Genomic DNA, 14,003 nt, shown 5'->3' on the forward strand with positions numbered 1-14,003 from the left:
GTCTTGTATATGTGCACTTGAGTCAAATGTAGGAGCGAAGACAAAATGAGCAAGATGTATCATTTAATAACCTTCAGAAGCACCAGGGGCATAACTAAAAATGATGGTTAAAGAATACATTGATCTGCTTACATTTTACATACGGTACATGGAGTTTCAGTTAGGGGAAGAACAGTTAACATCAAACTTGTTACAAATAACTAAAGCTGTACAATTCTATTCTGAAGGTAAGTTGAACATTATGTGCACAGGGTTTAAGTCACAGCACAACTGTTAGGAAACCATACATTGAGGTAACCTATACAGAACAAAACATTTCTATATCAACCTTATGGCTAGAAACCAGCCTCTTAAAACACAATACTCAAAAGATATACTTAATACTTTAAAAAAAATATTTTTGAAAAATAAGCTGAAGCTGATCTGGGGAGAGTTAGAACCGTCGGGGTGCTCCTTTGAAGGGCTTGAATCCGCCAACACTGGACATGGAACTGTTGGTGATCTGCACGATTCTGTTCATTGCAGACGAAGAGTGGCTGGAGAAACAAAAATACATTTCTGCCTAAAGGAGCATACAGTAAAGACATAGAAGCTCAAATATGGCTTCTACCAGAATAGATTTTTACTTATAAAAAAAGTACCATGTGTATATATATTTTTTTTTATACATAATATCACACATTTGGATTCATTGGAGTTTTTTTACACTTGGATTGATAGTTTGATTGGGCGGTATACCGTATACTGGAATATTTGGAAATAGCCAAATATACCGCCAATACTGTTGAATTTGAATATTTGTAGCTACTTTAAATAAATACCTGCAGTCAACTTGTGCAATCAGTAAGGATTGTCACAATTTGTTATTATGAAGTTTACTGGTAGTCCTCAGTCACATGGTGTTTGTTTATAAGCACAACAACAAGAGACCAGAGCCTTGATTTTTTTCATTTGTTTAACCTTTATTTAACTAGACAAGTCAGTTAAGAACAAATTCTTATTTTCAATGGCGGCGTAGGAACAGTGGGTTAACTGCCTTGTTCAGGGGCAGAAAGACAGATTTTTACCTTGTCAGCTGAGGAATTTGATCTTGCAACCTTTCGGTTACTAGTCCAACACTAACCACTAGGCTACCTGTAAGTCACTCACTTGTGTAGCATACGCCAGGTGATCGAGTTAGTTATCTTATACCTATTAACTGTCTCAGTTGTGATTTGGTTTGCTAATTTAGAAGCTATTTAGCCATCTAGCTGAGTGGTTAGCTTCTTTCAAAATCAAGCTTTGCTTGGTAACAGCAGAGAATCCTCTCCTGGATCAAGAGCCTTGCTAATATTTGCTTTGTGGATGCAGCAAACTGTGGAGCATTTTTTAGTTACTTGTATAACTTTGAGCTGGTTTATCTGTCCTGCAAATACTTTAGGTCAGAGACTGTACACAATGTCCTCTTTAGTATTTAGTTAGCATTATCAATGGGATTTTACATCTACTTGTTAGCATTGCTAACCTTCAAATTACAGAAGATCCAGTGGGGTTTGAAAATAGTGCTCCTTTTGTTCAGTGTAGGTATTACGGTGTATTACGGTATATCCCGGCATGGCACAATGACGGTATGGAAATATGGATACCACCCAAGCCTAATTCATAGTGCTCAGACAAGTCCAGTACACATGATATACACTGCTCAAAAAAATAAAGGGAACACTTAAACAACACAATGTAACTCCAAGTCAATCACACTTCTGTGAAATCAAACTGTCCACTTAGGAAGCAACAATGATTGACAATAAATGTCACATGCTGTTGTGCAAATGGAATAGACAAAAGGTGGAAATTATAGGCAATTAGCAAGACACCCCCAATAAAGGAGTGGATCTGCAGGTGGTGACCACACACCACTTCTCAGTTCCTATGCTTCCTTGCTGATGTTTTGGTCACTTTTGAATGCTGGCGGTGCTCTCACTCTAGTGGTAGCATGAGACGGAGTCTACAACCCACACAAGTGGCTCAGGTAGTGCAGTTCATCCAGGATGGCACATCAATGCGAGCTGTGGCAAAAAGGTTTGCTGTGTCTGTCAGCGTAGTGTCCAGAGCATGGAGGCGCTACCAGGAGACAGGCCAGTACATCAGGAGACGTGGAGGAGGCCGTAGGAGGGCAACAACCCAGCAGCAGGACCGCTACCTCCGCCTTTGTGCAAGGAGGTACACTGCCAGAGCCCTGCAAAATGACCTCCAGCAGGCCACAAATGTGCATGTGTCTGCTCAAACTGTCAGAAACAGACTCCATAAGGGTGGTATGAGGGCCTGACGTCCACAGGTGGGGGTTGTGCTTACAGCCCAACACCGTGCAGGACGTTTGGCATTTGCCAGAGAACACCAAGATTGGCAAATTCGCCACTGGCGCCCTGTGCTCTTCACAGATGAAAGCAGGTTCACACTGAGCACATGAGCACATGTGACAGACGTGACAGAGTCTGGAGACGCCCTGGAGAACGTTCTGCTGCCTGCAACATCCTCCAGCATGACCGGTTTGGCGGTGGGTCAGTCATGGTGTGGGGTGGCATTTCTTTGTGGGGCCGCACAGCCTTCCATGTGCTCGCCAGAGGTAGCCTGACTGCCATTAGGTACCGAGATGAGATCCTCAGACCCCTTGTGAGACCATTTGCTGACACATGCACATTTGTGGCCTGCTGGAGGTCATTTTGCAGGGCTCTGGCAGTGCACCTCCTTGCACAAAGGCGGAGGTAGCGGTCCTGCTGCTGGGTTGTTGCCCCCCTATGGCCTCCTCCACGTCTCCTGATGTACTGGCCTGTCTCCTGGTAGCGCCTCCATGCTCTGGACACTACGCTGACAGACACAACAAACCTTTTTGCCACAGCTCGCATTGATGTGCCATCCTGGATGAACTGCACTACCTGAGCCACTTGTGTGGGTTGTAGACTCTGTCTCATGCTACCACTAGAGTGAGAGCACCGCCAGCATTCAAAAGTGACCAAAACATCAGCCAGGAAGCATAGGAACTGAGAAGTGGTCTGTGGTCACCACCTGCAGAAACAATTCCGTTTTTGGGGGTGTCTTGCTAATTGCCTATAATTTCCCCCTTTTGTCTATTCCATTTGCACAACAGCATGTGAAATTTATTGTCAATCAGTGTTGCTTCCTAAGTGGACAGTTTGATTTCACAGAAGTGTGATTGACTTGGAGTTACATTGTGTTGTTTAAGTGTTCCCTTTATTTTTTTGAGCAGTGTATATTCATTTCAGTCACAACTATTACAAATTAAATCCACCCCTCGGCTTCTCTCAGCCCATCCCACCTATCTCCATAGACCACCTGCTCTTGATTTCCTTGTGCCAATTCCTTTTCAACTGTTCTGTGATGTTTTACACAAATTCTCAAACCTTTCTAAATGGGATATTATCAACAGATGTGAATAAAAAATATTTTGTTGATTGATTACAGCTTTCCTGATCACCCAACAGTGCTATTTGTAGGGCTCATTTTGGAACAATGTTATGACTGTTTAACCACTCCTGAACCTGTGACCAGAAACAGGCTACACAAGAGCAATACCAGAATAAGTGGTCAAATTGCCTTTTTGCAGCAAAATCTGCATAGCTGACATGGTTGTATGCCCCATATACATAACATTCTTCTTTTGTTGGCAAGAATTTTGTATAATAATTTAAATAGAAAAACTACATTTTGAGGCAAGCGTTGTTTTGTGTATCAGTTTAAAAACCATATGCTATGGAATTAGCACACTGGAAATCTCTTCAAGTATTTTGCAACCTGTATGGTGCCATGGTCAACATTTTGGTCCTCAAATAAAACTGGTATATTTTTCTATTCATGACAATTCTCTTTCTCCAATTTTGCTCTTTAATAAAAGGCCAGACAAACAAGCTCCCCTTCTCCCCCTTCCACTTGCCTCCTCCATTTTTGCAGTAATGCACCAATCAGTTGGTTGTAATTCTATATAGAGCTAACAATTCCACATATTTGTGTCAACTGCACGTGACATAACTCCACCTCTCATATTCATAATATCATTAACAAATATATTTTCCCCCATAAATAATATTTTATTTACATTTTGATCAATTAGTATATTTGAGTTTAACCATAACAGGGAGAAGTACAGTCTTAATGCAACGGCAGTGAATACCTTGAGTGTGGGGCCATCATGCTGCCACGGCTGTCTCCCATCCTGCGGCTGTCTGGGAAGCCCCCTCCCTGGGATCCAGCCCCACCATGCCACTCCTTCCTGGGGGCCGGCTGGTCCCGGCCATGCCGCTCCACCACCACCTGGCGGCCAGAGCTGAAATGCTGGGTAGAGAACAGGGGAGATTGTAGTTATGAATTCCCCATCTGAAATGTAACCAAAATAGAGGAAATGGAGGGTATTGAATGTGTAGATTTAGCTACGGGGGATTTGTGAGGTGCTGACCTGGTCTGCCATGACCATGGGTCTTCCTCCATCCCGGCCACTGAAGTTGGATCTTCCTCGGCTGGCTGAGGAGCTTCCTCTGAGAGCAGGCCCCTGGCCATCTCTGCCCGAACGCTCTGGCCGCATACCTCCGGTACGCACAGCTCCACTACATAACCACAGAGACATGATTATTACCACACGGATAACAACAAAAGGCCATTGTCTACAACTTTAATCAAACAAGCACACTAGGCATCCATCCATTCTCACCGTATGTCCCCCTTAGGTGCACTCATGCCGCCGTCATTCTTCCATCCGGCATGCCCAGTATGAGTAGCATGACCAGCGTGCCCGGTGCCTCTGGGGGAGCGGCCGGTATGAGACATGCCAGGCATGGGTGCTCTGCCCCCTGCTGGGCGCTCAGGCATGGGCGCGGCCCGGCGCTCAGGCATGGGCGCGGCCCGGCGCTCAGGCATGGGCGCGGCACGGCGCTCAGGCATGGGCGCGGCCCGGCGCTCATCCCTGTCCCGGATCTCTCTGCGGTCTGTGTCACGGATGTCTGCGCGTGGAGTTGGAGGAGGCTCGGCCCTGCGGACAGTCTCAAAGTTCTTGGTGTAGCGCTCAAACCCAGAGCTGCGAGCAGCGGGGCGGGACTTCTTGGCCTCAGGCTCACTGTTGAAGCGGTTACGTCTGAAAACCCCCCACACCCAAAATGAATTGTCAGATTCTGTCAAGAGCTGAATGTTACTGGAGGGGGATAGACATGCTAAACTGCTATGTGGGCTGTGTGTAGCTTGCTCTTTGCCGTTTTAGGTCCAGGTTGCTTTATTTACAAAAAGCACTTATAAATAACAGGGCCTACCTCTCAATGGTGTTGGGCTCAACGGCTGCAGCCTCGGGGAAGCCTCTGCCTCTCTCCCGGGGGCTGAACTCAGTAAAGCGGTTCTGCTGGCGGTTGTAGTCCGAGCCCTGGTTGACACGGCCCTCAGACTCTGGCTGGATCTTCTTGTTTCCATTCCAGTAGGGATCATCCCTCCGGCTGAAACATTCAATGGAGAATATGCTTTAACTGCGCGACAAGTAAACTGGTGTGGAATACCACTTTTTGAGCTTGGTCAGATATGATACCAAATTGTATCTTTCACTTTTCAGTTGATGGTCAAATTGACATCTGCTGGTCATGTCTGAGACCAAGCATCCCTGTCTGCCGTAGCATGCAGACATACCAGGATAGTATGGGAGACAAGTCTGTGTGCAGGGACAACGACAAAGCAGTACTGTAACCTATCCTGCAATGTCATGGACATAATGGTGGAAGCTGGTTGTCCACGATCAGAGCCTCAACTACACAGAACAAAACCCAGACAAACATCCCATCCCCAACTACGGTGTGGCCTTGTGTACCTGTGGTCCACATCGCGGCCTCTCTTTAGGTTGTTTCTCTTCTCCTGCTCGTAGCGGAGCTGCTCCTGCTGCCTCCTCAGCTCCTCCCGCTCACGAGCCATACGCTCCGCCTCTTTACGCCGCTCCTGCATCACAGCGAGATAACGTCAGCATTACATTATCAATCCACTAAATGGTTTGCTCAAAATGCTCCTGGGAGCTGTTGACAGATCACCAGGATGAACAATGAGTAAACAACTCACCTTACTCCTGTCGTTTTTACAACAATCAACTAAGGTACAGCCTAGTTGACTAAACATCCTTAATGATTTGAGTCCAAGCACCTGCTCTATGCGGATCCTTTCCCTCTCCAGCCTTTCCCTCTCCATGCGCTCCCTCTCCAGTTTCTGCCTCTCCACCTCAAGCCTCTGACGTTCCCGGAGCAGGTTCTCCCTCTCCTCCCGCTCCCTAATCAGACAGATACGCTCACGCTCCCGGCGTTCCCGCTCCGCTATCTCACGCCGCCTGACGGGACAGTAAGTCACAGAAACATTAGTACCCAGCATCCTCACAGTACTACAGAGTACTACCTAGTACAACAATTAGAGTAGGAGTTTGTTTCAGGCTGACCTGCGAAGCTCCACAGCCCTGCGGACGCGCTCCAGCCGGACCATACGCTCGCGCAACCTCTGCTCTTTCATCTTCTCAAAGGGGAGGATGTCTTTGCTGCCTCCCTTGTTGGGGAAAACTCTAACTCTATTCATCTCCATCTAGGAAAGACAAGCATGTAGAGGTGAACATTGAAAAAGAAAGTTCCATGATCAAACTTTGTCAGATAGGGAAAAAAACTGCGACAAACCTCTTCGGGAGGCATGAAATATCTGGGTCTCCGCTGCATCATGTTGTTGTTGGTGGTGAAACCCGGCTTGTCAAATCTCCCCCTCCTGAATGGTGGTCTCACTTTGTTCAGGTCTCCTTTGGCATGATCAATCACCACCATCTTGCCAGGGCTCTTGGTCCCTACAGAAAACAGGACAGAGGTTTTAATTTTTACTACACTACAACACAATACATCAAAAACCTGAGAAGGAGCATACATACTTCCACCATGCTTTTTATCATCTTTCTTGGAGGCACCTGGGCCTGAGCTGGATGTTGTGCTTTTAGACTCCTGCTTCTTGGATGAATCCTTGCCGTCTTTGTCTGATGGCTTGTCGGACTTCTTCTCTTCTTTTTTGGAGGATGGCTGGGTTCTTCAGGGGTGAAAAAAGAACAGAAACAGAAATGAACATTTCTTTCAAATGTCCCCCTTCTGAAAAAGACAGATTTTGTGTTTCTTCCTCACATACTTGCTAGTGCTAGTCTTGTTTGTCAACGCACTACGTTTGTCACTCGATTTGCTGGAGCTGGTTTTGTCATCTGATTCCTTCTTTGAAGTTTCTTTCTTGAAGGGATCACTTTTAACCTAAAAAGACAACAAATACTCCGTCACAGTATTTAAAGGCTCCGTCACAATTCTGAAGCAATGGAATTTAAATTAATTGAGGAACAAAAGGACCTTGAACCTTGTTTCTCCCTACAATGAAAATTACAGAGCGCATGTTGGCTCAATGGCTCAGAAGAGAATGTCAGCCAATGTTGTTTTGCAACAACAACAAATAAACTCTCAAAATGGAATCTTAGAATTGTCAAGAGTTCTGGAGGTTTTATGACATCACAAAAGATAGAAGTCAGAGAAAAGATTCTGTACTGTAAAATTGTAATCGTGCTCTCAACATTCTAGCTGAACAATGTGCAAAACAACTGTTTGTCAGCTTACCCTTTCAACAGATATCTGCTGGCCGTGGAGTTCTGTGCGGTCCAGGTGGGAGATGCACCTTCCCACCTCTGCACTGGAAGACATTGTCACCAAGCCATAACATTTGGCTCCAGGACTGCGAGCATTAGTAACCACTTTGGCACTGAAAACCTGTGGCGACAGGAATTTGTTTAGGGGCGGAGCAACTACATGTTGCTTGTAGAGGGGTTGGGTTAAACGCGGAAGACATTTCAGTTGAATGCATTCAGTTGTACAACTGACTAGGTATCCCCCTTTCCCCTAGTAAACCAGTAAATTGTTTCCATTAAGTCAAAGCCAAACCATGACAACCATACAGTAAGAAACATCAAACCCAAGTACCCCACCACAATAAACAGTTTATGGATGTTTTAAGCTCTAGGCTTACCTTCCCATATTTGCCAAAAAGGTTTTTCAAATCAGCTGCTTTGGTGTTGGAGGACAGGCCGCTCACCCATATATTTCGAGTGGAGCTGCTTGCACTACTACTGCTGATACTTCCTGAAATAGAGTCGTTTCAAAACATACATGCACTGTAGAGGCTTTTACATGTCTACACATTGTACAAACTAATCTACAACAGCCTAATGTTACATACATTAAATGTTAAAATGCAGGTGCTTTTGACTAAATTAAATCATTTCAGACACCTTTAAAATGCCAAAGAAATTTACTTTTTAGATATGTGAAGAAAACTGGGTAATACACAGATTACACCAGTGGTACTGATCAATTCTGTTTGTTCTGACACTTGAGAATATGCCATTTTGGCTGTCCAGTCAATACTGCACATTGCTTACATACACTACATAAAGGCCAATGCTTACCCATCGTCTGATCATTAGTAGTGACGACTTGAGAAATGTATCTGTAAAATGCTTACCTTTGTCATCTTTTGTGGCCTTTCCATCTCTGTCCTTTGAAGAACTACAAAGCAGATTTAACAACAAATAAAAAGAAACAAGAGATGAGTGCCAGTATATGAAAGCCCCTGCGGAATATGACGTACACCAGGGTAAACCTTTTTTTATTTTTTAAGAAACACTTTGTTTTGATGCATTTTTTTTTTATCCCCACGGGCAAGGCTTGCATTTGGACAAAACTCCCATAATGGCCTTTTTCATTGCTTTTCCACAGGTGATATGGGTCATGTTCTCAACCAATTTACTCCCTGGACCAATGAAATCTTCAGTATTGCGTTCGACTTCACAGCGAATCATTTCATATGTTTCTGACAAACTGACATCACAGGGACTACTGCCCTTTTAAAAAGCCCTACGTGGGAACTGGAAAAGGCAAACGTGCTGGAAAGGTGAAAGTAACATCTGTTTTCAGCTCCTGGTTAATGACACAAATTACCCAACTTCAGGAAAAACAACCAAATGAAAGCAACAAATGGGAGGCTCATTAGGTACATCAACGAACATTTCTCATTAGGAAAAAAAGCAAAAAAATCTTGAGGCTACCCACAATGCTGCGTTCACAGTGAGCTGGAACTTGGTAGTAGTATCTTAAAGAACTGACATAGCTAGAAAGACAAACCTCTTTCCTTGACCTGATGCCCCAGTAGACGAGGGGCCTTTCTTCCCAGAATCCTTGTCTTTGTCACCCATTTCAGTTTTCTTCGAGGCCTCTCTGCTTTCCTTCTTAGAGGAGTCAACCTTCGTCCCGTCATCCTTCTTACCATCTTTATGGCCTTCCACTTCCATCTTCATGGCATCCTTGGGGCTCGTCTCAGCAGAGGCCTCTGGCTCGTCACAGCCCTTGTCTGCCTCGGAATCTGGAAGTTTCACATGTTTACCTGTTTCCAGGAGGTCATCACCATCAACATCCAGCGTGATGGCATCTTCATTCTGGAGTGTGACGGATATGTTATCGTCCTCGTCTTCTTTAGCGGAGACGGCAACTTCAGTTTCGATCTCCTCCACTTGTTCGGCCTCCGCCTCAGCTTCTGCCTCAACCTCGGTTTCTGGGAGGCCGTCCTCACTGGGTGGAGGTTTAGAATTTTCGCGAGTACCATCATCTGTATCAGTTATATCTGAGGGATTTAATAAGGATAAAACATGGCAAAAAAAACACAATGTTTAACATTGACATGTCTGTTACTTGACCTAGGAAGTAGAATAGAAAGCAAGTTTAGTATTAGTGGTCATCGAAGGGTAGAAGACCACAGGAACACACAAAACATACATTCCTCATTGAAAAATGATGGTGCGGATCAATAATCTTCATGTCATTTTCACCACCAATACTTCTTTTGCGATCCTTACAGTTATGTGTACTGTACAGTGAAGTTACTCTTCAATGCTCCTGTCATTAGGAGCTCCAGTCCCGTTCATCAGTTTGAAGAGGGGGCATTTGTTCAAATGAAAGGAAAAGGCCATCTGTCCAACTTCTTTCGTAACCAAAACAATTATCTGTGCCCAAAGCCATAGAGGTCAAATTCAGTCTCATATTATGGCCGTTCTACTGCCCAGGGCTCTCCCATCATAGTCTTTATGGTCATCTCCCATGTCTTCTTTCCCGCATAAAAGTCTGTCTTAAGTGACTTGGGACGGTTGACAAAAAAATTGATGTCATCTTTAATCGTCCTCGTGACTGTAGTAACTGGCTCAAGTCCTTAGCAAATGTGTCCTCTAGTCTGTACATCATGTCCTGGTTGGTCTTTGAGCATTCTCAGCGATGATTTCTTCTCTCCGCCTGAGACATCTGTACTGCAGTTGGGGTGCTACAGGAGGATGGGCCCCGATGGGCAGGAGTCCCCCATGGTATCATCAGCACACACTGGAACTCCCTCTAACTCAGCTTGCCTTCTTCAGTGCAAACCTTTCCCTCACCTTAAAGAAGCCTGTTGATTCCTGAGCTTTTTATCTTGAGGGAATGTACTATGCAGTCAGTATGGTTGATGGAGCCCTCTTGCATCTCAGGCCTGGAAGAGTAGGTAACATCCCATCCTCAAAAAAAGTACTGTGACAAAAAGAAGCAAGTCCTCCACAAACAGGATGTCCCTTCTATGTTGTATTCATGAACAATGAGTCCTGGATAGATGGCTGGCTGGGTATCCAGCCAGGAGACAAAATAAATGGAAGGCATAAAGGAGGGGGCATAGCAGATTCTTACCTTCACGCAAAGGGGGCTACCTGCAAATCCCCCCCCCCCACAAAAAGTAATCAATTCAATAGGGTGTGGGCACAAACATACCTTCTTCAACGTCATCCTCGTCTCCCTCCTGAAAGAGACGAACGTGAAAGGTAAATACACATATAAAGATAGTGTCAGTCTAATGCCTTACTTAAACAGGGTTAACCGATCTGAATAGCAGCATTTAATTTTAAAAACAATATCTGATCTGGGTATGGTAACCTAATGATCTCTAGTCTACCGTGAGAGTGGGGTAAACACAAACATACCACAAACGTAAACATATTCATGTGACACTCACCTTGGAAAAATATTTGTTTTCCTTGGTAGCAGATTCCTCTTCCTTGGTAGCAGATTCCTCTTCCTTGGTAGCAGATTCCTCTTCCTTGGTAGCAGATTCCTCTTCCTTGGTAGCAGGTTCCTCTTTCTTGGTAGCAGGTTCCTCTTTCTTGGTAGCAGGTTCCTCTTTCTTGGTAGCAGGTTCCTCTTTCTTGGTAGCAGGTTCCTCTTTCTTGGTAGCAGGTTCCTCTTTCTTGGTAGCAGGTTCCTCTTCCTTGGTAGGAGATTCATCTTCCTTGGTAGGAGATTCATCTTCCTTGGTAGGAGATTCATCTTCCTTGGAGAAGGATTCATCTTCCTTGGAGAAGGATTCATCTTCCTTGGAGAAGGATTCATCTTCCTTGGAGAAGGATTCATCTTCCTTGGAGAAGGATTCATCTTCCATTGGATTGTCAGTGTCAGAGTCCACTTTCTTTCCTAAAGAAGTAATGGAGTCATATCATCCAAATTGGAAACAGAAATATTCAACAGTAATTAAAAAATATTAGGAATGTCAAATTACCTTTAGCTTTTTTTCTATTAGGAGTGTCTACTGGGAGTGGAATTTCAATGGTCTCTGGATCTCCACCTTCCTCCTCAATGGCCTGAGAAAGTATAATAAAGATTTTTAAAAATTAAAACACTATTGTAATTACTAGTCATTTATCTGACATTAATTTAGCTGCATGTCCCGCCCTTATATTTAGCCTCACAATGAAGTGTTTGACCATTTTCTTTTCAGGACAACAAGAAGAACACAAAACAATTTGACATAAAACAGTTGCATTCATGAGTTTCATTGACAAACCTCGAGAGAAATAATTGGCCCGCCAAAGCATAAACCTGATGAAAATTAATTTATATGAATGCTGTAAGTACAGAAATTGTTTGCTCACTGTGATATGAATATCCGACTAGTCAGTGACAACAACTATGTGAGCTTATTACAGTATTATAGAAACCATGTCACTACGCTCTTCTAGGTAGAAGTAAACCTTACCCTTCTAACGACTCTCATGTAGCCTGTGAGCGTCATAGAGCAAAACATGGAGTCTCACCTTTTTAAAGATTATAGTTTGTAGCTCAAACCATTCGGACTCCACAGACATTTTAGTAAAAAGACCCAGTCCTGGGCCCCTTCGGGATCCGCCCTTGCCTCAAACACCGCTTTAGCCCAGCCCCCCTTAATCACACAGAAGTACGTAGTTCAAACACACTACGTTTAAAAGGGGTTCGAAGTCCAAAACGCACACCGGCGTTACGGTGGGACTCATCAAGTTAAAATATGTTCATTACTCACCAAATATGGAGTTTTGAATAGCAACTATCTTCATTTACTGCCAGCATGGCCAGGATGTACGTCCAAAAAAGGTCTAAATAAAAAGGTACAAGCAACTGAAAAAAATGCCTATTCTGCACCTCCAATGTATATCACTCACGTCAGAAGGATCGCTGATAGCACTAACCTTACTGCTATGAACTGGTCGGAAGTCTACAACAGCTCAATATATTGGAGCTGCCTAAGAGGCATTGTTTAGGCCTACATACCAGGTTGTCACTAGTTACCCCAGGCTCAAAGTCATAAACCCCACCTATTTCTACAATATAACGTCTTAAAATCTGATTTTAAACCTAGCAGCTAACCCTAACCACACTGCTAACCTTACGCCTAAACTTAAATCAGTGGTGGTCGGTGCATTTAAGGTGATGGAGGGCAACAACAACAAATTATGAGCATGGACTTATTTCTATTACAGCATATTTTATGACTGTCATTCATATTCCATTCACCCAGCTCAATGTAACATCGATATGTTTAGGCTACTACATAATACCTGAATATTCCCTATATCCATCATGAGGTTGCTACAACCTAGCCTATGAAGGAAAGTTTACAACATAGGTGCACAGGATCAGAGAAAATTGAGTAATCAAGTTGACAGACAGTGACATTCAATACAAACAGCACGATCATATCATTTATGATATAGACTATTTTGACTTTATGGCTGTGATATCTAGTGGAAACCTATATACCGGCTTATTTAATGAGTAACTAACGTATTTTGACAGGATTCAATTTGAGAAACTGATGAATGGCTGCTTCCTGGGTTTAAATGAGATTCACCATATCAACGTCTCCTGTCAAGTCAGATTATAGTTAATTATATGTATAAAAAAATTACTTAAGATAATATTTACAAAATAAGCTAAACTCTTATTGTTCTTAAAAACAAAAATTAGATTTTTCATTTGAATTATAAACGTTAACTCTGATCAAGGTATTTTGCGAAATGTGTGTGTGGATGTGATGTGGGCCTAAAGCAACCTAATTTTCTGAAGGAGACATATATGCCATAGATGTCATGGCCAGCTAACATTAGTTAACAACGCCCCCACATCGACTGCATCGATGCAGGACCATGGGCTACCTTGTCAACCTGACGCTGCAAAGACAGGCCGCGTGCACGCAGTATCGCAGTTGGAAAACGAGACACCATCCAACAGTAACGTTAGTTACCAACTATGAAAATAGCAAGCTGTACATTGATACACATTCATCCCATAACAAATTGGATAGCTAAGCTATCTAGCTGGCAGCAGTTGAGGACGGCCTCAATCAATCAAATTCGTACAACTGTTTGGTAGCTAACATTAGCTAGGCTAGTGGTCGCTAGCTTTGCGTTCGCCAAGTACAAATAAATTGAGTTCGTTACCTGTTTCAGCCTGGCAATTAGAACATTCTTCACACCTGTGACATCTAAATTCCTTCGCTTGAGTTCAGATTTGAGATCTATAACTCGTAAATCTGTTATTTTCTTTGACTCCGTTGAAATGGCACCCGACGCCATTTTACCTTGTTGGATGTGTTGTTGTAAACTTGTGTGTGCAGAA

At 43.7% G+C, this 14,003-nt stretch overlaps 1 protein-coding gene across 2 annotated transcripts; it reads right to left on the bottom strand.

Moving 5' to 3' along the window:
• Nucleotides 1–46: 46 nt before the first annotated feature.
• Nucleotides 47–14,003, bottom strand: LOC129854257 (SAFB-like transcription modulator). 2 transcript variants are annotated; one of them, XM_055921080.1, is made up of 19 exons: nt 13,826–14,003; nt 11,632–11,713; nt 11,092–11,546; nt 10,851–10,878; nt 9,192–9,687; nt 8,533–8,576; nt 8,038–8,150; nt 7,632–7,781; nt 7,162–7,277; nt 6,914–7,065; nt 6,672–6,832; nt 6,443–6,582; nt 6,157–6,337; nt 5,834–5,958; nt 5,292–5,468; nt 4,700–5,119; nt 4,448–4,595; nt 4,166–4,326; nt 47–536 (listed from the first exon to the last, which is right to left on the bottom strand). In XM_055921080.1, exons 1-19 carry the CDS (start codon nt 13,958–13,960, stop codon nt 434–436), a joined length of 3,387 nt encoding a protein of 1,128 aa, XP_055777055.1. In that variant the 5' UTR covers nt 13,961–14,003; the 3' UTR covers nt 47–433. The 2 variants fall into 2 exon arrangements, with proteins under 2 accessions (XP_055777055.1, XP_055777056.1); XM_055921081.1 differs by lacking the exon at nt 13,826–14,003 and adding an exon at nt 12,409–12,484.

Source organism: Salvelinus fontinalis, chromosome 4, assembly GCF_029448725.1.
Source record: "Salvelinus fontinalis isolate EN_2023a chromosome 4, ASM2944872v1, whole genome shotgun sequence".
Lineage (NCBI taxonomy): Eukaryota > Metazoa > Chordata > Actinopteri > Salmoniformes > Salmonidae > Salvelinus > Salvelinus fontinalis.

Excerpts from the sequence above, each read along its gene's own strand:
- LOC129854257 (XM_055921080.1), bottom strand. The coding sequence starts at position 13,960 with ATGGCGTCGGGTGCCATTTCAACGGAGTCAAAGAAAATAACAGATTTA. Across the intron at positions 5,959-6,156 it reads AAAGGATCCGCATAGAGCAG|GAGCGGCGTAAAGAGGCGGA; the intron begins GTGCTTGGACTC and ends GCTGTGATGCAG. Across the intron at positions 4,327-4,447 it reads CCATGGTCATGGCAGACCAG|CATTTCAGCTCTGGCCGCCA; the intron begins GTCAGCACCTCA and ends TTCTCTACCCAG.